We start from the raw sequence: 25311 nt of genomic DNA, 5'->3' as shown, positions 1-25311 counted from the left end.
TTCATTTTTTATAATGTTTCAAACTTGAACCTGCAAAACCCCCAGAAAACCAGCTGGGTGATAAAAACATGAGAGCCATAGCACTTGTAGGTGGGAATTTTAAGCCTAATATTTTGGGTAACTGTGATATAAACAAACGTTACAAAACTAATTTTTCACAGTCTTCAGTGGGAAGTTAAGCAGCAGTGTCTGAGAAAGCCACCATATGTTATTATCTCATGTCTAATCACTGGCCTATAATCATTACAAAGCAGAAGGGGGAAAATTTGAGTGGACCTTACCTTTTGTATCTCTGTCCCTGAAGTCAGGGGAAGTGGGCGTAGCAGGTTTTTTGTGACTGGAACACTGTAGGGCCTCTTAGCAAATGCCATGACAGCTGGCCCATCTTCACAAGCACGTGGGAAATCTAAAGCTTTCACATCTGTAAACTTCTCTAATTTCAGTTTTAGCTGATCAATGAGTATTTGCTGTTCCACCATTTTCTCAGTCTCATGGGAAAAAAAAATAAACCAAAAGCAAAACTGAGCTCTGTATGATATTCATGACTTCTAATTCCTCACAAAGGTCATGAATCTTGTAAATCACTCATCGACCCTAAGTTATTCTGCAGGGCACAGACAAATTCTGAAACAAACTGAGAATTCTATGACATACCATCAGTCTCAGCACCCCCCACCCCATCCTCACACCCCCCCACTCCCCAGTCCAATAACATTTGGATGCATTTTTGTTCAGAAAGACCTACTCCAGTGTCCTTGATTACAGAAAGAGTGCCATATGGGGTGAAACCAAATAGAGTATTCTACCCATTTCTGACAAACTGTTAATGATGAGTCATCAGGCTACAAGCTGGGTGTTAAATGAGGTAAGGGAGAAGAGCCAAACCATGTGAGGAGGTGAGTTTTTCTGCACAAATGATTCTGCAGTGCCAACTCCTTCTGGAGGATGCTTGCCACTTTCCTTCTGTAGATCTTGAGCTTGCTAAGGAAACTATGGTGGGTAGTATGTGCATAACATTTCAAGGTCAAGAAGACTGCCAATAGAATAGTCGATATTCTGCTGGTATTGCCTGACATGTGGATGTCAGATAAGTTAAAACATGGACAGCTAGTGCTCTTCTCCTTATTACACTTTTACTCCTTTTTCCTTTGCTGATGTCTTGAGGAGAGTCAGTGCATGAAAGGTAAGTAAAGGAAAAGAAAACTAGTCATGATCTTTTTCTTTCTTCTGTCACTTTCTTTGTTTTCTGTCACTTCTGGCTAAATGCACTTTTTAGCCTACACTGTGATACTGACATAGTATCAACTGTGTCAACTGTGACACAACATAGTGTCTGCTTATATAAATTTTGGAGGATACTAGGTAGCTGTCACAGCGTAGATAAAAGGTTATTTCAGTATCAGAGACAAGAAGGAAGCTTGAGAGCTTTCAGGCACCATTTTGGCATTTAGTTCACTAAACTGCCACTTCTATTTAAAAACATATAAAGCGGGTAGACTAATGAAAGGCAAGTGCTTCTGTCAAATATTTTACATTGTATTCACTGGCATATGCAATTTAACACATGCATGTGCAGTTTATACACACAGGTATTTCATGTAAGGGTGTTACACTGTGGAGTTGTATGTGCAATTGTATCAGGGACAAATAGCTTCAAGGTGGATCAGTTGGCTGTTACTTCTTCCAAAATGATAACAAATACGATATTCATACATATATTCTATTTTTGGTGCCATGGGAATAATATGTATTGTATTCCAACACAATGTCAACTTGTAAGGCATTGTATATTTGTGTTTGGAAGGAACTTTCAGTCTAAGACAACAACATAAAGAATGATGAAAACATGTTACTTGAAGTAGAAGAATGCAGAATGTACCATGAGCTATTACTCAACTTCCTTGTTGTTTCTGGGGTAGAATTTAACCATATTTCATAAAGAATAAAAAACAATAGAGTGAGTTGAAAATGGATATAATCTTGGCCTTATGGATGAGTCAGTTTGGATAACATAAGTATTTTTGAACAATGTGGAGAATGCTGTAGGAGAAGCAGATAAGGCCTCCAAACTGGCATTATCTACAAACCTGAGGCTGGGTGGAAGAAAAAGCAGTAAGTGATCCTGAGATCATGTACATGTTTTTGTTTATTAATACAAGTAATCTTTAAAGTGGCACTGTTCAAAGTGGAAGAGGAAGCACATATATATGTTTAATTAATAAGACTCAGGCCATAAGTTTTATTTGAAAATGTTTGTTTAATCTGCATATTATTTCACTGTAAACACTCATATAAAGCAAGCATGAGCTCCTAATTATGTGATCCACTTCTCACTAGATGCCTAGACAGGCTAATATGACTAAACTAGGTGTGCTGGTTTGAAAGTAAACCCATGGGAAAAATGAAACCCACACAATGACCTTGAGAGAGATTTCAGGTCAGAGTTACAATTTAATAGAAAAAAAAAAAATTGAAAAAAAATAAAAATCTAATGATACATGTTAAAAATAGCTTGGACCCACAGAGTTAGATACAAATCTGGGGAGAGGGTTCAGGAAGCATGGAGGGCATGAATGGTTCACTTCAAGTTATGCAGGAGGCTTCTGGCACAGCTGAACTCATATACAATCTCCAGGAATCACATTACTGTGACACATCCACTAGATGGACCCAACGCATTCAGTGAAACAGCTCAATTAAAACAAAATGTCTTGTGGAGGCTCCAGAGCCAAAAGCTATCATGGTGTGGAAGGAGGTAAGGTTTTCCCCCATTTTAAAGTTAATAGGAAGGGCTTTTCCCATAATGCTTTGCACCTCCATTTTGTTGTACCCCACTTCATATACCCAGTTAGCCTGTTGGCTGTCCCTCCCCTTTTTACCTTGTATGTCCCTTCCCTAGAAAGTTCTCCCTTCTCTGTTCCCCAGTCGGCCCCAGTTTGGTGCAATCCTCTGCCCCTGTAACCCCATTGTCTTTCCCTCTCCCTGACCCCACCTCTACACCACTTTCCCCTGCTCCTATTGGACCCTGACCATTGGATCCACCCCCTCAAACCCACATATATTCCTGGACCCTCAATTGCTCCTTGTCTTTGTTCCTGGACCCCTTTGGTGCATGGTTGGAATAAGCCCCACTGGAACTGCAACAGAGACCCTTCCTGCCTCTCTGTCAGTGATTGCTATCTGTGGCATGTCAGAGTGTGTGTGTGTGTGTGTGGCCTGCCCAGATGCTGTCTCCTCTGGAGGCACTTCTGGGAAGGTAGTGTCGGCTGACCACCTACACCCAATGCTACAATGTCCCTAATATTTACTGGCAGTTAAGTAAAAAGAATTCTGAGAGACCTATTGAATTCATTCACATGGTAGAAGTTCAATACAGATAAATGTATACCAGTGGAAGAATACCTGTAATCTTTGTGTTTCTTGAGCTTCCTTTAAAAATTCCTGTTGTTCTTCCTTTTCTTGTAGTAATGTCTTTATCTGATTCTGCAGTATCTGCACTTCATGATTCTTCTGGCTAAATAGTTCTTCATCCGTAACTAGTATCTGCTAGATAATAAAAGAAAAGTTCAGCTGGGCGAAAGGGACATTATTATTCCTGCAACTGGAATAGGAATAAAATAAAACTTCATTTGTTGTTAAAAGACATGGCCAGAACTGCAAAGTCTAGATGTATGTATAGCAAATTGTCTAAGTGGTTATCTGTTGTCTGCAGTTTCTAGCAGCTATTTCTTCACATCTGTTTCATCTATTGATTTTGTTCTGACAAGTCTCATTCTTCCAAAGGAGATCATGTACTCATAACCAAACTTAATTTCTTGAAGTATATATTAAATTCAATTATTCTCTATAGTATGCTGTTACATGTAGCTACAAGATCACAGCTTCTTGTGATTAATACACTTCTCAAATGAAAACAATAAGAACAGCTGTCCTCAATCTGCAACTTGTGTAACAGTTTAAAGAAACCACAAGAATACTTCTTCATATGTTCTTGTGAATGAACTGATACTAATAGATGGAGACTTCCAAGTATTGTCACTCTTCCAGAAAGCCAGCAGAAGTCAAATACGAAGTAGTGAAACATTGCATCAATTCACAAACCTTCTCATTCCTGGTCTTCCTGTTTTTTTCTCCAGCAGTCCTGGTGGTGGACATATGAATGAGTTTGGGTGTTAGCTACAGCCAAGCCACTATGCCAGTATTTTAATATCACATAAGACAGCATTATCCAGGCAATAATAACTGTTAGCAAAGAAATCTGTATGTACATACAAGAATAGGTCCACTACTAGTTATTAAATCAGTCCATATACAAACCCTGCTCTAGAGTCTGTAGTATCTCATTTATTTTAGCCTTTCTCTAACTATCTCTTCCTCACTGTGCATGGCATATTCACCTGGAGAAGTAAGTTTAAGCTAAGTTTAAGCTCAGCTTTTACACTGTTTTGAACCTGGGAAACAGAGTTTTAAAACAAGCCATATAAGAAAATCAAGATGGCAGGAAAAAAAGCTGTGATTTAGATTGCTTGAGAACAAAGAAAAGACAAAATTTGCTTATGCAATTGCCTGATAACAATCTACAGGTTTACCAGTTTGGCTGCAAACTAAAAATGGGTTGATGTTACAAAATTCTAACTTATTGGAGCACTGCCTCCTTCCACACATGACAAACTCAAATTCGTTTTTCTGAGGTGTTCATCTGGCATCAGAACTTCACTCAGTTTCCAATTAGCATACAGTTGTTTTAAGTCATAAAATTAATTTTGATTTGAGATTATTTTCACTGTACAGTAATTTGCATTTCTTTTCTTCCGATGTTCACAGTCAACATTTTAACTCAGCACATCCAATATATGTACTTCCTAAATGTATATGGGGATGTTTCAAAAAAGAATTATTTATTTGCTCATGTCTCAGTTCTCTTAGGAGACATGCTCTCAGAAGGCTGAGAGCTCTTCTCCCCTTAGATCATCTCTAGGACTATTTATCTGCTGTGAGAGAAACAGCTAATCAGCACTACCAATATGACAGGATCTTCACGGGATATCTTCATGCTAAGACTCACAGATTTTGTTTGGAACTTTCACCTCATTTGGAAAACCATAAAGAAGTATGATGTCACCAAAAAGCAAAAGTTGATGTTTAACACAAAAGCAAATGTTAGAAGGTTGTCAGACAAAGAAATCTGCAAATAGTTTAGAAACTCAGTTAGCTAAAGGCATTGGAATGGAAAAAGAAATGCAGGAGGTTTTGTGAGACCATAGCTGCAGAAATACAGTTTAGGAATTTGCTAAGAGATAAGAGACGAGGCTAACTTCGTAATAGACAGACTAGCATACTACATACCTAATTAATATTAGACAAAAGTTGCAAAATTTAGTTGCTGGGTTATCTAAATTCACTGGTATCTTTGAAAATATCTATATTGTAATTATATCCATAATACTTCTGATAGAGTAATATATTTGCAGGACTCAAAACAATTTTTGGGTTCACAGGACAGCTGCTAAGGGTATGCAACTAAGTACACACCTTCAAAACACAAGAAAGTTCTCTTTCTTTCTTTCTTTCTTTCTTTCTTTCTTTCCCTCTTTCCCTCTTTCCCTCTTTCCCTCTTTCCCTCTTTCCCTCTTTCCCTCTTTCCCTCTTTCTCTTCTTTTTCCCCCCAGCTAAGTACACTCCCTTACTTCCAAGCCCCCAACCCCAAGGAAAAGTAAAAGAAAGAAAACTTGTGGGTCAAGCCAAAAATTGTTCATTAAGTGAAGTGAAAGAACAGAGAAAACAACACAAGTAATACAAAAGTAGTGAATTAATGCAAAACCAATCATTCTGTTATAGATGGGTAATGTGATGGTTAGCTCTCACAATTAAGGCATAAATATTGTGTGTGTGTTAAAAGAAGTTTTACTGATGTATAGTTGTACTATTGTGGTTTGTTGTTTAGATGTCCTGTGTTCTCTCCATAGTCCCCTTTCCCCCGGATGGTTGCCAAGCCTTGGTGGTCGGGACATGCGGCAGGAGGGCGAGCTCTGTGCCCTTGCACGGGGCAGTTGGGGGCGGGGCAGGCTTGTTGCCAGGGGGTGCGGCATGGCAACACCTGACCGCCAATCAGGTTACAGGAGAGCAGTCTCCACCAATGGGCAGTGAAGAAGAGTTGATTGGCAGCCTCTGGGCAGGGCCAGGACTGCCTGAGGCAACCCCCAGGGGTATAAAAGGCAGGGCAGCCTTTTTGTGGGTGAGCACATGGTGTGTCAGTTCTGTGCTCCCAGTGCTGTAACTTTTCTTTATTCAGTCAGTTTAATAAACCTTTGAAATTTTCAAAAGTGAGCATTGGTTCTCACAACTCTCTGCCTCCAAAGGGGTAGACTGATGCCCATTAGCTCCTGAACAAAACTATATAACTACATAACTACATCCCCCTCCTCTCTCTTTCAGTTTCTGGGTACATCATATGGCGTGAAATACCTCTTTGGGTGACTTGGGTCATCTGCCTGGTTGTACTCCTCCTGCCCCTGGGTGCACTATCTATATTCACTACTGAATATTCACAGACAGAATTGTTTGGTCCCTTGATGCTGTGCAAACATTCCACAGCAAGACCTGAAACACTGATGTTTTATCAGCATTGTACTAGTCAGAAAAGTAAAACGTGGCACCCTGCAAGCATTCATAAAAAAAATTAACTCCATCCCAGTCAGACTTAGTACCTCTGCTTAATACTCTGTACCACTTATGTCATGGTCAGGCCCTACACTATCCAATGCAGCCTCATTAACCATCCCACCTTTCCTTTTCATCCTTTGACTTATGCACAGATATCATTCCTTTAGTCTATAGGCCACTCCTGTAAAATACGCATAAAATGTCCACTGAGTTTATTTAGGCCATGATGTGGGTTCTGTCTGGTTACAGTAATCACTCAGGACAGGAGTCCAGGCTCTGGTAAAAGAATTGTTGTATGATCCTAGAACAGACCAGCACAGTCCTTCCAATATGTCAGAGACTGAAATGTTTTAATTCATGGCTCAAACATTGTCGTAACAATTTTTGCCTGTTACGGCAAAACCGTGCAATGAAGCTGCACCACCAAAACCCACAGTGAATGGCCTCCCGACTGAAACCCTGAACTGTGAGTTAAACCGACTAAGGCTATTTGAGATAAGAGACACTATTGGTCGAAGCATCTTAGGCCTGGGAAGTAATGGATAAGGCTGGGAGAGCATTCACAGAAGAGCCAAGCCCAGCAGCTTCAGGGTGAAGGCCATAGCCCCAGGCTAATCTGTTGGCAGGTTTGCATAAACTGCCCCCCACCAAGGAGTCAGGGAGATGGGTCTCAGATGCATGTGAAAACCTCTGGTCAGTGAACACCCATCCTCCACTGTGCAGACTACCTCAGCTTGGGGTGTGAGGGCCTCACACCCCAAGAATGTCACATCTACAGGACATTCATGTGAGGGGTAGCTGAGAGGGTGTCATGGCCTATTAAAGGCCCCCCTGAAGGGTTCCCCAGATGCTTTACAGTCCCCACAGGACTGTACATGATGAAAAATGATGCAACTGATCCAAAGTCTTTGAAGGAACAATATCAAACATAACCCCCCACCAGGGAGGACGTTCCCACCTGCCCCAAATGTATATTTATCCATTGGATACTATGCTTTTGGCAGAGGACCCTCACCATCAAGACCACCAGATGGAAAGGATCAACAAGACATCAAGATCCATGGATGGGTGGTATGTTTCTACTTAATTTGTCTGTCACGCTCCCTGTCCTCCCTGTCCTCTCTGTTCCCTCCTTCCTCCCCTCTCCTCCCCTCTCTGGTTGCTGTCATATGATATCTGTGTGTTCTGCCACTCAGATCACATGCACTGTGTATTGTTTGGATCTTTCCAGGCCTGATTATTGTCCATGTCACTGAAGACCACCTCCATCACATCTAATTCCCTCAAAACATTATATTCCTCTGTGGCAGTCCACATGCCTCACTGGATGACAATTTCTTCTTTAAAAGAGTACTTCATGATCAATAGGAGTCACCTTTGTAACCTGGAGGTGTCTGACTCTCTTCCAATCCCCTCTGTCAAATCCACAAGCCCTAGCAGAGAATCCCTAGGTGTTTCCCTACCTTTCAGGTACTGACAGTTAGCCCTACTATTCCAGTTCTGGAGAAACCAGGTAGCAATTAGCTCATCTTGTCAGGCAAAATCTTAACACATTATCTTGCAGCTAGGTCATGGATGAGGACCAGGTAGCTTCCACTTCTTAGGATTTCTGTCTCTTTCCTTTCCTATCCTGCTGTGGAACAGGCTGCCTGTTCTGATTCTTCCTCTCTCCTCCTCTGAGCAGGAGCTGTGTCTTCTCTTTTTAGAATAAGAGAAGTCTCATATCAACTTGATCTCTGTTTCTTCTTTACTGCAAGATCAGCTGTTACAGTTGAGTGTTCAATCTCTGGTTTAGTGTCCTTGTGGTCTCAGACCAAGGGACCTCAGTCTCACAAGACTTACCACAAGACCGTGGGCTTTTAGACCATAATCTTTTGCATTTCTAAGGACACTGGACACTGACTTTATAGGCACGGGGCACATCCAACACAGCTATAGAAGTCACTGTGTTTTACCTTCGCTCCTTCAAATGATATATTAGTTGGATGGTTTAATAAGCCTGTTCAGACATGAAATCACAAGCTGTCAGAGGCAGCAATGGCCCTGTGCTCCTGCCCAACTACTCCCATACATACTGACACCTCAGGCATCAATCACCTTAGAGCGTTTTTGTGTGTGGCAACCCCAAACAGCTGTTTAACTTTATGAACAATGATCAAAGTAGGGACCCCAATGTATCAGTATGAACAGTGTGATTACATAAGGATACTGGAGGAGCTCAGAAGCCATTACATCAAGGCTATAAAAAACTGTTCTGGAGGAGAGGCTGGGATAAGTGCCACTTTTTCCCCTCTCTCCTTCTCTCAGAGAAGAAGAGGGGAAAAGTATAGTATATATAGTGTATATATAGTGTGTGTATATATAGTGTGTGTATATAAATATATATAGTGTTTATATATATATAGTGTATATACACCACTCCCCCCCCATATATATATATATATATATATAGTATATCTATACTATATATGGTTCTACCCATGAGGCAGTTTTTGGAGTACTGGGACATCCACAGTGTTAAGACCCAAGTACCAGGTAAGGCTGATGGCCAGTGGCTTTGTCATACCTCTTTAAGCAAAGGAAAACAAACTGATAAAAAGCAAACAAAACAGCAAAATCTGAAAATAGTCATTAATGATTCTTGGAGGCTGTTGTACAGCCAGAAAGGAGTCAATCATCTAAATATTCAAGGACACATACAAGTCAGCACCCAAAGCAAATACGCGGCCTCATGACCTGCAACTATCATTCAACATCTTAACTAAACAGGTAATAATAGCTACAAGTTTAATCTAGCACTAGAGACTAGTGATCTAGATCTAGATCTAGATTAAACTACAAGTTTAATCTAGATCTAGATCTAATCTATAGTCAAATCTTTTATTATCTTGAAAGCCTTGAGCCATAGGTTGGGTTCCAAATTAGACTATTATGGGTAGGTAGCCAGCGAAGCACACAGGGCTGTCTTTTCACTTCCCCCTATTCCCATCTCCTAGGAGATCAGAGGAAAAGCAAAGGGGAAGTGAAAGCAAGAAAATTTGTGGGTCAAGATAGAAACTAATCAGTAAGTGATGATGAAGTGGAAGAGAGAAAGAAAATAAAACAGATGATGCAAAAGCTATCACCCACCACCTTCCAAGGCTGACTAATGCTAAACCCATTCTGGGCAAAATATAGCTTATCTCCCTAAACCTACTCCCTTTTTATTGCTGACCATCACATTATGTGGTATGAAATATCTCTTTGATTAGTTCTGTCATCTGCTTTGTTGCATGTTTGTGTCTCCAACTATTCATGCACCCTCTAATCTATTTACAGGGTGTCACAGGCAGAGAAACAGAAGGCCTGTCACTGTACAAAACACTGTTCTGCAAGAGCAAAAACATTACTATGTTATTGCCATTGTATCGGTCACAAATCTAAAAGACAGCATCCTCAGAGATACTATACAGAAAACTAACTCCATCTCAGCCAGACTTAGCATACTATAATAGCTAAAACCAAAAATCTCAGACAAAACAGCTCAGCCTCAAGAGTCATCTTGAAACTGACTAGAGAAAATATAACGTTACTTCACTTATATCTGTGGTCACTGATTGTGTATTCAAACATCCATTAAAATAAATCTATGTCCCAGAGATTAGCCAAATGAAATGATATAAAATTGTAAATTAAATTTAGTCGCCAAATTAAGTACAAGTGACAATTTTATCCATCTTTCAAAACGGAGTTCAAATTTTGGCAGATTGCTTTTTCACGTAGTCATTTAAATAAACAGCTTGTAATTAAATACCTGGCATTTCTTTAGTTCCCTCTTCAGCTGAAGAATTGTGACGTGATGTGGTACTGGGCTGGTCTCAGTCCCTGTCTCAGTTTCCTGGACGGTGAGAGCTTCCTTCCTTACTTTCTGTACCATAGTGATCCAGCTCTGCAGCCTGTCCCGCTGACTTCTTCTTAAGCTAACATTATCATTCAAGTCAACCAGAAAGGGGAAGGCTTCATCTACACAATTTCTGTAACTGAAATATTGAACCTGAAGGCGGGTGAGTTGCTCCTCAAGTGAACTGATACGGGCTTTTTCTTCGTTTAAGTCATGTACATGCTGGTTACTGACCTGCTGGCTCTGTAAAGCTTCCCGAAGCAATCTGATTTCAATTTCCATTTCATCAATTCGGTCTTTTTCTGGGTTGTAATTTACCACTGGTTTATTTCTAATGTTTTTTGCTCTGTTTGCATATTTGAGGGAATTTAAAGATTCATCAAAGTCCAGTGAAGATGGACTTATACACGTTATCATAACAGTCTTGGCATTTCCTCCAAGGGAGTCTTTCAGAATACGAGTGATTTTAGCATCCCTGTATGGAATATGTACGTTTTTCCTCTTTGGGTCTCCAAGGGCACTGATGACATTTCCCAAGGCCAGGAGACCACTGTTGATCTGAATTGATTCTTTGAAGCGTTCACCAGTATTTCCAGTCTTTGCTACCCTCTCTGATCCTGCCAAATCCACAAAATGAAACTTTGAAGCAATTGGATCCTGTGCAGCATCAGTATTTTTCTGATACTCTGCAGACTGCTTCTGACAAATACTGATGGTAAAAATGGCATGAGATCGACTAGAGTGCTCATTCTTCTGTGTTGTGCCTGTGTGACGAGCTGCATTGCCACTTCCCAGCAGGCTTATCACTTCATCTGCACATTCTACTTGGAATTCCTTAGCACCGATAATCACTTCAAACACCAAACCAAGCGAAAGAAATAATAATTTAATTAATTCTAAGCTCCTCAGCAAAAGTTTACAGCAACAACTATAAATATGTATTAGAGAAACACACAAGCCTGTGTTATTATGAGGTCATAGCATATAGCTATGGAAATAGCAGATACAATATGTGAAAAGCATGAGGTACAATACATCTGAAACCTGCAGATATTTAATGTAGGGGTGTATTGTGCCATAACAAATATCTTAGACACAAGACATAATTCATTTACACATTGCACACTGCACATTACTTTTACAATTTACAGTGTAGTGCTAGCTAGCAAAAGTGTAAGCAAAGTCAGCTCAAAGGATATTTTGGCAAAATTAAAAAAAAATACTAAAAACTATAAAGTTTTTAGTTAAAATTATTCCCAGCCCATATTAAGAAAATAATTTCTATTCTGAATAGTGCAGGTAGTTGGCCCTTTGGGGGCCAGTAGCTGTTAGCACACTAATAAAGTATAAGTGTACTTCTGCCAAGTACTCTTATTAATCATATATTTTATCATATTTTGCTTTTCATGAAAGATGGAAAATGCCCTAGCACAATTACAAATTCTAGAAGCTGACACTAACTATACTGAAGAAAATAAATAATTTAAAATATATTGCGGTATGTTTTTGAAGCAATGACACTGTCTGCAAAATTTGTGCTAAACTAGTGTTTTCTCCCAGCTACAGACAAAAAACCCAGGACAGCTTAATATAAGAGTATATTAATACTAGAGTAAACACAACAATTAGAATATAAAGAAAAAAACAAATCCAAACCTAAGACAGATTAGATACTTTCAGAATAAAATATCTCTGATGTGGATTCTTCTAGCATTTTAATGAGGGGAACAGGATACCTATAGGGCAATTGTTAATCTCGAAGCCTCTAAAAATATCTACTCCCCCTCCTCTTAATGAAGTGGTCTCTTCCATTCTTTTTATTGTAAAAGGAGAGCAGACATTTACAGTATAATTGACTTAACAATTGTTATTTTGAAGGAAGAAGCAATAGTTTAATCTTAAAATATTTATTCAAGTGAATAATCACACACTATTTTGTTTCTAGACAGAACTTTCAGAAACAATAATTGTGTATTTACCATTTGTTGCCATTTCCATCCATATAATAGAACATCTGTATTGCTCACAGGCATCTAAACCCTAAACTGCTTCCAAACAGCTAAACTGAGCTTATATTCTGAAACTTTAACTTTTTTTTTTCCCTTTTATTCACTAGTAATGAATAAGCACTTTCAAGAGAAAGCAAGAACAATTTGGACACAAACTGAAACCCAAACCAACAAATTTAAGAGCTAGAATCCTACCTGTATTTCCCTTCTCATCTTCTCGGATATGTAGCTCCTTTACAGAGGTCTCCAAATCCAACAAATCTCGAAGTTCTTCCTTGTAAATCTCTATATAGGATACCCTCACACAGAAGTTAATATTACGATGTTCAGAAATATGATGAAATAATTCCTGAATAGCCCGTGGGATTATGCCCCTTTCATCCATTGTAACTGATGCTAAAATAGAAGCATAAATGTCACAGAGACTTGCAGTCTTTCTGTCACATAAATTACAAAGACTGAAATTTGAGAGCAGCCTGTGATATTTAGTATGCAACACACTAAGGAATCTGAAGAGATCATTGTTCACAGGGATTTTTGTAATTTTTTTGTGTGTGTGTCAGAATTTTTGTTTGCATCCAGTGCTAGGATTCAAATTTAAGTTCTAAAGTACGTAATTTTATTGTCATGAAAGTTGTGAAAAATATGGGTGCTGTTTTAAAACTATACTCAGAGTACAGATTTCTTCTTTATCCGTTCTTAATATGGTTAGCAATGACATTTCAAGGGTTTGAGAAATTATAAATTCTACTATATATAAAGAATATAAAGAACATAAAGAATATAAAGAATATAAAGAAAAATCATCAGTAACTTAGTGAGACAATATTTATGACCAACATTAACAGTAATTTCCTATTTTTTTTATAAATGTGGAACGCTGGTGCTAAACTCTACCTTTTTTTAAATATTCAGCTTAGGACAATGTTTCTATTATTAATCTGTGTTCTTCATCCAAGACTATGGAAGCTGTTTGCCTATGAGACAATACTAAGAGTCTTTTTTGCCCAAAAACTAATGGGTTCTTCACATCTAACTATTATTTTATTATTAATTAATTTTAGTAAGTGTATTCATTAAACCAAAAGTTTTACAATTACAATTGCAGAGCTATGGTCAGCCTTAGACTATGACATCCACTACCAAAACAATTTAGCTAGCAGTGGTACTTACAGGAACATGAAATAACTACTAGTGAAGGGAACAGAACTGAAGCTACAACAATAACTAGAAGAGGCCAATGACATGAGGTTCAACTACGTGTGTGTCCAGAGAAAAGCAACAGAACTGAGGTAGGGTCTGGAGCAGCTGAGGGAGCTGGGGCTGTTCAGGCCGGAGAAAAGCAGACTCAGGATAGACCATATTGTTCTCTACTACCATCTGACAGGTATAACCTGAAGGTGTAACCAGGGGGTGTCAGTCTCCCAGGTAAAAAGTGACAGGACAAGAAGAAATTACTTCAGGTTGCACCTGGGGAGGTATAGATTGGATATTAGTAGTCTTTCCACTGGTGGTCAACCAATGGAACTGGCTTAGTTGTGGAAATGCAGTGGTTAATGGTTGGACTTTATGATCTTACGGATCTTTTCCAACCTAAACGATTCTGTGATCCTATGATTCTAAATAAAAGGAAGATTCTACCGAGATATTTATAATACTCTATTTGTATCCATTTGGAAGGATTAAATCATAAATTTCTTTGATGCCAAGGAAACTTCTCTCAAAAGCCCCAAAAAAGCAAACAAATCCAACACAGAATGAGCAACCAAACAATTAAATGCCTAACGAAGACATTTTCAAGGTAAGATAAATGTAACAAAGATATTCAAAACCACTACATTCCAGAAAAAGAGTTCTACTGTAAGTTTCATGTTAAAATGTGGAATGGGAAAGAACACTTAACAAATTGTATTTTTCTTAGATATTTTTGATGTAGTCTAATTTATGGTGAAGGTTGTAGAATTTTAATTACCACAAATTTTGGAAGTTTTGGGTTTTTTTACTGCAGGTCTGTTTTGTTTTTTTTAATTCTGCAGCATCATCTGCTATGTAATAAATATTTAGCTTGCACAAATGCACCCTTTAACAATTAACAAGAATTCCCAAAACCAAAAACATTTCTATAACCTACCAATGTGGTCACCACCAATGGTGTAAGTCTTCCCAGAACCAGTCTGTCCATATGCAAACACTGTAGCATTGTATCCTTCAGTCAGAGACACTAGAAGAGGCTTAATGCAAACAGCATAAACTTCTTCTTGGGTTGAATTTTTGCCAAATACAAAATCAAAAGTGAAGACATGGTCCTTTCCAATGATAATTTGTTTAGCGTTTGGAACTAATCTGACACAGACTTGGTGGTTATGAAGTATTTCTTTGGAAAGCAGAGGTCTGACTCGGACTGCAACTTTAACTGGGATCTCCTCCATGCCAGACTCCATCCTTGTGCTTCCTGTTCAGCATTTACACAGTCAAGAAGAAATCTGTTACCACTGCTCTGTTCACCTCATTCACATCTGTCTGCAACTAAGAAAAAAGGTTTTCCATGTTATATGAATGAATGAATCTCCTGAAGTGGAAAGTTGAGATTTTGTAAGGAACAGGTAAGCACCATTACAATCTTGAAAAGCACTTGATATAAATGCAGCTCTATTAATAACTATATAATCAATTAATAAATTAATTTTGCATGCATTAATTTCCAAGCTAGCAAACTAAAGTCAGAAAGTTGCCTGATTTCCTGTATGAATATAACACAGTCATACAAAGCAATGATATTGTAAGAGCTTATTAATAAATACTGTAACATTGTAAGCAAAGGCCTACAATGGATCCTCACATTTTCCTGTTCCTGATCTGATATTGCACAGGCAACACAAATCAGTCAAATGAAACCTTTTTTCACATGTTTCATTACATGTTTCAATACTCTCTTCCACTTATCAAGCACCAAACACTTCTAACTCAAAAACCACAAAGAAGTATGGTTTTAAATGTATCTATTTACTACATGTAAAGCGTTCCTCTGATTTCAATCTGAAACTTTAAGCACATATGTAATTATTTTTTAGTAATTATAGTTTTAGCAGACATAGTTCCTTATACTGCTTGGTACATACCCATTCTTCCAGTATAAGCATTACACACTAACAGATTTGTAAATATTCAGGAATTCCGTTTCTTTATAGCTATTTTTCACTAGAATTCAAAAACTTGCATGGGATCACACACAAATCTTTTCTGTTGTTGCCAATTCTAAGAATCTTCATCATGCAAGGTAAAGTTTGCTGAATTTCCTGCTCTCACACGCATTGTCTTCAAGAAAGCTGTATTACTGAACTGGCAGAAATCAGCTAAGCTCCCAAAATTCAAGTTTGTTGAAAACTAATTGCTTAAAACAGTGTTGTCTCACAGCTGCAAAGAGAAGAACTTCTGCATTTCATTTTATTCCTTTTAGCTTGAGGACTTGGCTATCCACAGCCGAAGTTTGAAAAAAGAAAAGCCCCAATTTATTGACTGAGCATAAGAAGAAGTAAGCTAAGCACGAGAATAAGCCAAGACTGGTATCATAAGGGACACGGCAATCAGCAACAGATGCATAAACATACTGTTAAAAACACATTGTGATTAAAAGCACATTTTGATTGATAACTGAGTTCAGTTACTTGGGTGCATTATTTTTTTACCCCCTAGCAAGTGCTTCTTTCAAATGCCAACATTTCCTACTGTCTTTTCAAAGTTATATTAATAAACAAACAAACTAACAAACCATGTTCCGGCTGTGGGAGGGAAGCCCTGTTTCCTAAGAATCTGTTTTGTAAAAGAACTTGGGAATATAAAATACTCCCAATACGTCAAGGCTAGAGAGACACTTTGGTGTCGACGCCCGCGGCTGCCGTAAGGCAGGGGCAAACATACTGCCAACCTTTTCGCTTGCAGGGATGTTGTGAGGGCAGACCAGCCTTCCGTGTTTGCAACGTCTCCGAACCTGAGCAGCAGCCGGGATGGTATCACGCGTGAGTGTCGGGAGCCGCTAGAGCCGCGGAGGCCGGCGCTTCGTGCCCCGCTGTGCCGCAGGGTGCCGCGGGCCCGGCCCGGAGCGAGGCCCGGCGGCGGCGGCGGGCGGCCCGCGCTGTTTGGGCCCTCGCTAGGCAACGGCCGCCATGTCGGGCCGCCGGCCCGCGCGCACAGCGCCCCCGGCGGCGGGACGGGCGCGGGCGGCCGCGGCTGGCGGGCTCCCGGCCCTCCTTCGCGCCCTGCCCGCCTTCTCGGCCCCTCCGTCCGGAAAGGGCAGTGAGGCGCTGGAGCGTGGCCGGAGAAGCGCAACGGAGCTGGGGAAGGGTCTGGAGCACTTAAGTGCCCTGAGGAGTGGCTGAGGAAACTGGGGGCGTTTAGCCTGGAGCGGGCTCAGGGGAACCTTACTGCTCTGTACAGTGGCCTGAAAGGAAGGAGTAACAAGATGGCTTTCGGCCTCTTCTCACAGGCAACAGGTGCCAGGACAAAAGGAAATAGCCTCAGGCTGTGATAGGGATGGTTCAGGTTGGACATCAGGAAAAATTGCTTCACAGAAAGGGTGATTAAATATTGGAACAGGCTGCCCAGGAAGGTGGTGGCGTCACAGTCTCTGGAGGTGTTTAAGGAAACACTGGATATGGCACTCACGGCCATGGTCTAGGTGACAAAGTGATGTTGGGTCATAGGTAGCACTCAGTGCCGTGGTGTAGTAGACAGAGTCGTGTTTGGTCACAGGTTGGACTCGATGATCTCAAGATCAAGCAATTCCATGATTCTTCCCTTTCCACCTCCCTCCCTGTGTGGACTGAGATCCCCCCATCTCACCCCTAAGAGTAAAAACACAGAAACACCCCCAAGGCACATCTGTCACCACAGTGTTTATTGGACAAATGGACGGGTTATACTTCCATCTCTGAGCAGTAAAGCATCTGCCAAGCACCCGCCACCTCCGTGCAGGTGGTACAGGCTGGAACAGGGAGAGGCCAAGGAGCAAGATATACCACAGGATCTGCACGTACATCTGGCTGTGCGCACGGACAGCCACATACACCAATACACAGGTCAAAGAGCAGGAGTAACAAACCCTGCCTTAACAAAGGTTGCCTGCAAGGTTTACACTATTAATTCCAGTCAGTGGAAGCAAAAAATTAAACTAAAAGGTAATAAATCAATGTGGGGAAAAAAAGGCACATTGTTAATCAATCACAAGAAAACAAGCACTTGATTTAACAGTTCCAGATTAGCGCATGACAAATCACCATATGAAAAGCAAATCTGCAGTTCAAAAGATAAGGCAACAATAAAAGAGCTATCAGACTGGACTTAGTAATATATACACCGTACTCGGTGGAATGGGATATCTTTCATGTCTTCCCTATGATCCCGGGCATAGTCCCAAAGATAATAATCCAGTAAAACCGCATTGATCTTTTCATGCATGTCCTGACCCTTCTTCTGATAGAGCTCCTGCAGGTGCTTACAAATCAATGCACAACACCAAATAGAACAGCCACGGATCTCTATCTCTTCTTTGTCTCCAGACTGGAAAAGTGTTCCTGCAGAAACAAGGGACAGCAATCCATTTACATGCAATAGACAGAAGGCCAAAGACTGCCTATATTTTCTAATTCTTCTTCCCCTTCAAATTTACTCTGTTCTAGGATTCCAGCTCTCATGGCTTACCCTGTAACTGTTAACCATGTTGCTATATGTTTTGTAATGATTATTTTAATTTTACCATACTGCACTTAGAAGCTTCCCTCCCATTCTCTTCAAACAGCATCCTGTATTATAAGGAACTGCTTTATCAGCAGGGTGTACTGCAAATCATATGACCTTTTTTTTGCTTGTAGACAAAAAAAAGTTAAGTCTTTTATTATAGTATACTTTTTAGTGCATAATTATTATACTTCATAGTATATATTCTGCCAGGATGACTGAAGTCTAAGATTTTAAAAATAAACAGCCTCCCAAAAGAACTGAATGTAAAGAGAAACAGTGGAATTATTTAAATGGGAATGTTCTTATTAGGATTCATGGAAGGATAAAATGTCTAAGAGGTCTATTTAATATATAGATATGCATTAAGACATAAATACACGTATGACCATTCTTTTAAAATTCATGTGCAACTGCATTAATCTGTTTGTCTTCTGAGTATTTCTGAAATTGCATAATAGCAGTTCGACATCTAAATACAGTCATTTTACAGTGCAAAAGAGATTTATTCACTAAAATTCATGGTTAGTAAGTACTGGAAAGATGAAACCATGCTTAAAAAAGTGAGATCCTAGTCATATGCAATTAACTTCATTTAAAGCAATATTTTTTTAATGGATGCTTATAATATGACTTTGCTTATTAACTAGCAGTTCAGTACAAATAAAGAGGAATTCCCATGCTTTTACATCATATTTGAATTAATGACAATCATAGTTTATTTTATGTAAACCTCAAAAATCCTAACTATTTTCATACTGAAAAGTGGTTTTGCAACAGCAGCTTTTCAGAAACTCAAATTATCTTTGAGTCTCTTTAATCCCTCCCTTATCCATGTTTAATCCACAAAACAGTTAGGTCTTTATAAAAAAGTAACCTTAAGATCTCACTCAAGATCACACATAAAGTTCCTTCCTGTTAACTACGTAAGAAATCCTTGTTCCCTGAAGGAAAAAAACCTGACACAACACCGTTAAATGGACAACATATTACATTTCAGAAATTGCCTTAGTCTACAATATCAGGTGGTAAGATTACTTATAGCAAGGACAGAACAAACCTTCACGTAGTTTCTTCATTAATTCTTCAGAATACTTCATTGCTTTTAAGTGAACAAGAACTTGTGGAATTCTGTAGTCAGCAAATATTGTCAGACTGGAAATATCATCAAAAGAGCCGTCTCCTTTGCCTTCTAAAACACTCCATGTGTCAGCCACAAGTATTTGTGCCCGTTTGTAGAAAGACACCTTCTTTTTCTGAAAAAAGGAATTTATGGATTATTTTAGTCCCTGATCCATAAATATAGCAAATAACACATTAAGCATATCATATTGTTAAGCAAACATTAGTTAACGAAAGAATAAAATAATTTATTTTCTTTTTTTTTTTAAGAAATCTAAATAAAATTCACATTTGAATTTTTTTTTTTACAATTTATTTTAAAAGTATTATTAAGAATAAAACCGCAACACTCTTAAATATCTTAAAATCTAAACAATATCAAACTACAAACATGGATTATGTGGAATGCTCATAAATAAACTGAAATAAAAGAATAACATAATAAAAGTTACTGCAGCAAATAAAAACTGCGCAGTACATGCCTGGATATCAAAACACATTCATAGTTGTTTACTGCCACTTGGCGAACACTGTAGTTGAATGTCCAGCAACATTAATTTTCAGAAACTCTAGAGTACATCCAACCTTTAATTTGACAAGAAAAGCATAACACACATGTATTGTACTAGACAATTAAAACGTTTTGTTAATCCATTTATCTGTACTGTTAAAGAAATAGGATTCTGGTGAAAACTTTAATGAATGGTCCTCTTCGTTTACTTCCAAGATACTATTCCCGACAGCAAATTACATCTTTTGTTCTTGAATGATATTCTCCAAAAGCACTAAGAAGTTCAACTACATTTCAAAGAACGACTTCCTCAAAATTCCTGCATTCCCTGTACCACATTCTGTACTTGATAAAGATGCTCAAACTTACTTCTAGAGAACATACGTGATTTTGTATGGTAAATAACAAAACACCAGCTTAAACATCATCACACAAGAAGTGGTAACAAGAATTAACAGACCAAATTTTATCATAGCTCCTACTGTCCCAAAAGCAAGGGTGTCATTCCATAACATTAAGAATTTTCCAGCAGTAAAGAACTGATCGTCTCTACCACCACACCATTTCACAAGAGCGGAGGAAGGCAAAATTAGAATAGAACTTTTCATTTCATGCTGGAGTTTAATTAGGAAGGAAAATATTGTCTGGGACTCATCACTGAGAAGATAAATTTATAATTTCATTGTTTCAATTATTAACTTTTGTGTTGCGCAGAACTTACTAAATTTATACAAAAATTTCAATATGCAAAAGACTATGAAGCATTTCGAGTATATTTTCCCACTACTTAACAGAAAGCAAGGAAGGCACTAGGTGGATGATACTACATGTCAAAGAGAAAGAACTCAAGAGCTTTTTTACTCTGCAAGTGACTGCACTTGGCACAGATTGTCTAGAGAGGTTGTGCAGTCTCCCTCATGGAACATACTGAGCTGTCTGGATGCAATCCTGTGCCATGTGCTCAGGATTGACCCTGCTTGAGCAGGGAGGCTGGACCCACTTACGGTATAGTCCCTTAAACCCTTACCCACTCTCTGATTCCGTCTGTGAAAGACTGTAAAGATAGCACAATTTATCAAAAAATGGAGCTTTTTTCAACATGGCAATACAACTACTTTTCTCTTTTTTTTCTGCAACACCTGTCTTTTCAGGAAATAGTACCACACACAGGAAACATCTGCATCTTCTCTGCAGTATAATGTGGTAATATTAAGGAATATGTCTAATTATGACCTACTGACATTAAAAGAAAGGAGGAGTATTGTGTTGGCAAAGACCAAAATGTGATAGTACAGCCATTAAAAAAAAAAAGTAAAGAATAGGATCAAGAGAATTTTACAATCTCAGTCCCAGGTGATAGATGGTAAGTAAAAGAAGAATACATACAACATATGGGATCAAAAAGAACTCCACTAAGTCTCTGTCAGAACACAAAAACTGTGATACATGAGTAGAGCACAGACTATAACTTAAACTGCTGTTGGAAATCAAAAGCAGCACATCTAAATATGAATTATGCACCAAGGAGGAAAAAAAAAAAATTGGAGATTTTGGTCTTGGTTTGCATTTTCTTTTTCAGAAAAACTAACACTGGCAATTTCGGTGAATATGTGTGCAATTATTAAAAGTATCTTCTACATGTATTCAGAATTTGACTGTATACAGTCAAATAATTACGCTAATTTTAGACGTTTCCCTAGAAAGTCAGCTGTAGCAGTCTGTGATAATATGATTCTAATGTAGGGCTTATATCTATTTCTCCTTTGGAAAGTTACTGAAAAGCACTGGTTTGCTGTTTGATATTTCACCATCTTTCCAGTTCCTTCCTAACCCTTTAGAAGTCTTACTCATGAGAGTTCAACCTGCTGCCATAAAAATAATTTGACCTATGTCACTACCTTCAAAATAGACATCTTGCTTAGTGAAAGCAGAAAAAAAGCTTCCCTATTCATGCAACAGGCTTTATTAATAAGTCAGTGCTTACAATCTGGGATCATTTTTGGAACACCTTTTCATTCTGTAGTTTGCTGCTGCTTTTAAGGAGGCTTGCTTTTTTAAGCACTCATCATCATCTCATGAAAGATACAATGTCAATGAGTGCAGTCACTATAAAGATAAGAAAATATCACTTAGAAAATATCCCCTCTTTTATCGTAAAAAATTGTCAAAATATTACTTAATATGTAGAAAAAACCCAAATAAACGAAACCAGTAGCTTCAAAGATTAATTCAAAAGAACCTCTGTTTTTTTATGAATATTTATTTTGCTTCACAGCAGGAGACAAAGGAAAATAAAATGACACCTCCTGCTGAAGGGCAATAAATGCAATAGGTTCAAAGCTTCAGTGACTGGTATTCCTAGAAATTGAAAAGACTGCACAGACTAATTGTATAGGCTGTAGTGTCACTAACATAAAGTCTTTTGGATTTAATGATGTAACAGCTGAGTACTACTGCACATGCAACTGAGCACACGAGCTGCTATGGAAGTCACAAGTGCTAAATGGAAATCATGCCTGTACAGGTGAAAAGAGGGAGGTAAAAAATACCAGTCGATCACTGTTTAATTCCCGCAAGTTTCTTTCAGTAAAAGCTTCAGTATACTGTCAACATTTGTGAAAGTGTGGGTTACTTCTAATCTGTAGTTATTTGAGCAATGCCTGTTGAATCAACAGTCTTTAGAGGGTGGAGTCACAGTAGCTGTGTATTAATTCTAGATTTTCACTTCCTTCATCAGCTGCAGAGAGCCTCAATGTAAAAGAAAAAGAAGATGGTGGGAGTAAGGTTGTCAGCAATTCAAGGAAAACAAAAAAGAAAACAGATTCCCATTTTTCAGGCAGGAATTATCTCAAATACAAAGCATTTTTAAGGAGTACAAAGGAGGTGTGATCTAATTTGGAACAGAGAGTATACCAAAATAAATTACAGTAAAGTGATGAAGAGACAGCATATGAAAAAAAAGGTACTCTTCTGGCAGGAAAAAGAAAGTGACTCTTGTCCTGACTAGTTGTGGACTACGATGTATCCTACTAATAGTAGGATTTTTTTTCAGAGTTTTAGAATTAGCCTACCTCAAACATAGCTTCATCTCTGTAAGAAGGAAAATTCTCCAGTACAAGACGTAGCAATTTCTGAGCACTTTTGTCACTCATTTTAACACAGGTGAGGAAAGACCCTCCAAACTTCTCTAACAGAACTATTCCACTTTCGTTCAGCACCCGATGTCTTTCTTCAATCAAAGGCAAAGGCACTTCTGTGTCAGAGCGAAATACGTGCCTAACTTGGTCAAGCGTCATGGTGGCAAAATAGGATGCACTGGTGATAGGTATTCCTACAGAAAAGTGAAAATAAGATATTTAGGCTACCACATAACATAACATATAGACCTAATGCGGTGGTCTGCTAAAAGAAAGCACTTCTATAGGAAGATCTTCTAAGAAGCCCATCAATTCTTAAACCCACCTTTGTTTTCAGCGACAAGCTGTCCACAGAGCTGCTCACAACTAAATTTGTGAGTGCACACGTTTTTTACTACAGCTAATTTCCAACATACAACCATGGAACCGTTGTTACTTTTTGTACGTAATTTTCCCCAACTGTTTAGTCTTCTTATTTTAATTCTGATGTTTACATAGCACACTGGCAAATATAGTCAGTATATAACTAGTTTAGTCAGAATAGGCCTGTTTTCCCATTGATCCCAGTCATACTGTGCATTCACAAAAAGCGTCTTACTACTAATACCCCCTTAATTTACAAGTTACTATACAAAAAAATTAGTTAAAACTTTAATTTATACCTACTAACAGTTGGTTTGTTGGTTGTTTTTTTTTTGAGAACAGGAAAGAGTGAGTGCTAAAGTACTGGGTTTAAGTATGAAACTTTAAAATACTGGTTTGAGAAGCATACGGTTTTCCAGACTTACTTTAGACGCTCTGGTATTGGATTAGTCCAGAGGATTCTCACCTTATGCCTCATTTTTTCATTTGCCATGGAAATATGCAACTTATCTTAAGAATACACGTGAAATAACCCATGTAACGCATTGACTACCGGCAATCCTTAAAGTCTTTCGAATGGAGGAGATAACCAAGTTACAGCCACGAGTTAGATTGTTTCAGTACAAGAACATTTCGAAAGCACTTGCAGTTCCCTTCCCCAACCTCTAAGGGACGCCTCCACATACAGAAGTACTAACACAGCGAGCAGCAGCTCCCAAGAGCGTGTCCCCTTTCCGAGGCGCCGCCTTCATTTTATACGCGACGCTCGGCTTCCGACGTCCCTCGCCCGCAGCCCCGGCCCGGCCCCGCGTCCCCGGCGCTCACTGACCGTCGTCCAGGGCTCTGTTGACGGCGGCGCACAGCGACCAGTAGCCGCTGTAGGTTTTATCCTTGTACTTCACAAGGTACTTGCGCTCCTCCTGCTCGGACCAGAAGGAGAAGTTGAGGGTGTCCACCAGGAACACCCAATCTACAGCCTCCTTGTCGGCGGTCCGCGGGTTCAGCTCGTGGAGGCTCTTCCACCCCGCCAACCCGAAGTCCGCCGCCGAGGCTTTGTCGAACAGGCTCTCCGCCACGCGCCGCACCCCCTCCTCGTCCACGGAGACATCTTTGCTGTGCTCGGCTATGAACTTGGCGGACTCCAGGGGCGACGGGAATACCTCCATGCTTGGCAGGAAACACGCACGCTGCCGAGGCCAGCCTCTCTGCCGCGCTTCCCGCCGGGCGCGCACGGGTAGAAGCCCAGGCTCCACCACGCCCAGCCCCGCTCCCCGCCCAGCCCAGCCCCGCTCCCCGCCCAGCTCAGCCCCGCTCCCCGCCCAGCCCAGCCCCGCTCCCCGCCCAGCCCAGCCCCGCTCCCCGCCCCGTGGTGCTGCCGCTGCGCGCAGGCGCGGGGGGGAGAGGGGATGCGGGAGATGCTCGGGGACGAGCACAGACTCCAGCCCGGGGAGCGCCTGGGCCGGCACATTCATATTGACTCGCCCCTTTAAATCCTGCCAGGCTGAAGCAGCGCGCAGACCCAGCTTCTTGGCAGCGAAGTTTTCCAGAAGATTCCCATCATTGAGAAAAAAGAGGGACAAAAAAAAAAGAAAAAAAAGCAATCTGGCAAAAGAACGAATAAAAATGTACGTGTTGTTCTTTTTCCCAATCAAAAAAAGAACCAAACGAAGACCATCCACAACCCCTTTTGCATACATACTCAAGTTGAAAGCAGAGGAATTCAGCACGTTTTAGTTTACTTGCAGTTTGTCCAAAACCGCAGCCTCAGTTGCAGACTTCTCTAGTTCGGTACCCCAGATGCCTTCCCACCCACTAAGGAGTGACGGCATTTCTTTCTACAGAATTCACTATCACTCTGCCAAGGGAGCCAGTCTTAAGCATAATGTTCCAGGC

The 25311-nt window shown here is 39.7% G+C and overlaps 2 protein-coding genes across 6 annotated transcripts in view; both read right to left on the bottom strand.

Moving 5' to 3' along the window:
* Positions 1-16741, bottom strand: part of KIF27 (kinesin family member 27) — a 29370-nt gene extending 12629 nt beyond the window's left edge. For 2 of the 5 annotated variants that reach the window (XR_015281042.1, XM_086869292.1), the window contains exons 1-6: positions 16478-16741; positions 14684-15078; positions 12748-12948; positions 10457-11394; positions 3403-3546; positions 282-488 (exon numbers count right to left, since the gene is read on the bottom strand). Coding sequence is in view for 4 of the 5 variants with exons in the window: in XM_086869292.1 (XP_086725418.1) it covers positions 282-488; positions 3403-3546; positions 10457-11394; positions 12748-12948; positions 14684-14993 (1800 nt within the window). In the remaining variant the exon portion in view is untranslated. Of the gene's footprint in view, positions 1-281; positions 489-3402; positions 3547-10456; positions 11395-12747; positions 12949-14683; positions 15079-16477 lie in introns of those variants that run through there. The other 3 variants (XM_086869293.1, XM_086869295.1, XM_086869294.1) reach the window with 2 other exon arrangements.
* A 683-nt stretch (positions 16742-17424) lies between these two features.
* QNG1 (Q-nucleotide N-glycosylase 1) lies at positions 17425-24699 on the bottom strand. Its single transcript, XM_023947250.2, has 4 exons — positions 24248-24699; positions 22990-23249; positions 19346-19541; positions 17425-18122 (listed from the first exon to the last, which is right to left on the bottom strand). The coding sequence occupies exons 1-4, from the start codon at positions 24582-24584 to the stop codon at positions 17890-17892; spliced, it is 1026 nt and encodes a 341-aa protein (XP_023803018.2). The 5' UTR covers positions 24585-24699; the 3' UTR covers positions 17425-17889.
* Between the last annotated feature and the right edge of the window lie 612 nt (positions 24700-25311).

Source organism: Cyanistes caeruleus, chromosome Z, assembly GCF_971803275.1.
Source record: "Cyanistes caeruleus chromosome Z, bCyaCae1.hap1.1, whole genome shotgun sequence".
Classification (NCBI taxonomy): domain Eukaryota; kingdom Metazoa; phylum Chordata; class Aves; order Passeriformes; family Paridae; genus Cyanistes; species Cyanistes caeruleus.
The sequence above is the reverse complement of the archived record's forward strand: the minus strand, read 5'-3'. Positions and strand labels throughout refer to the sequence as shown.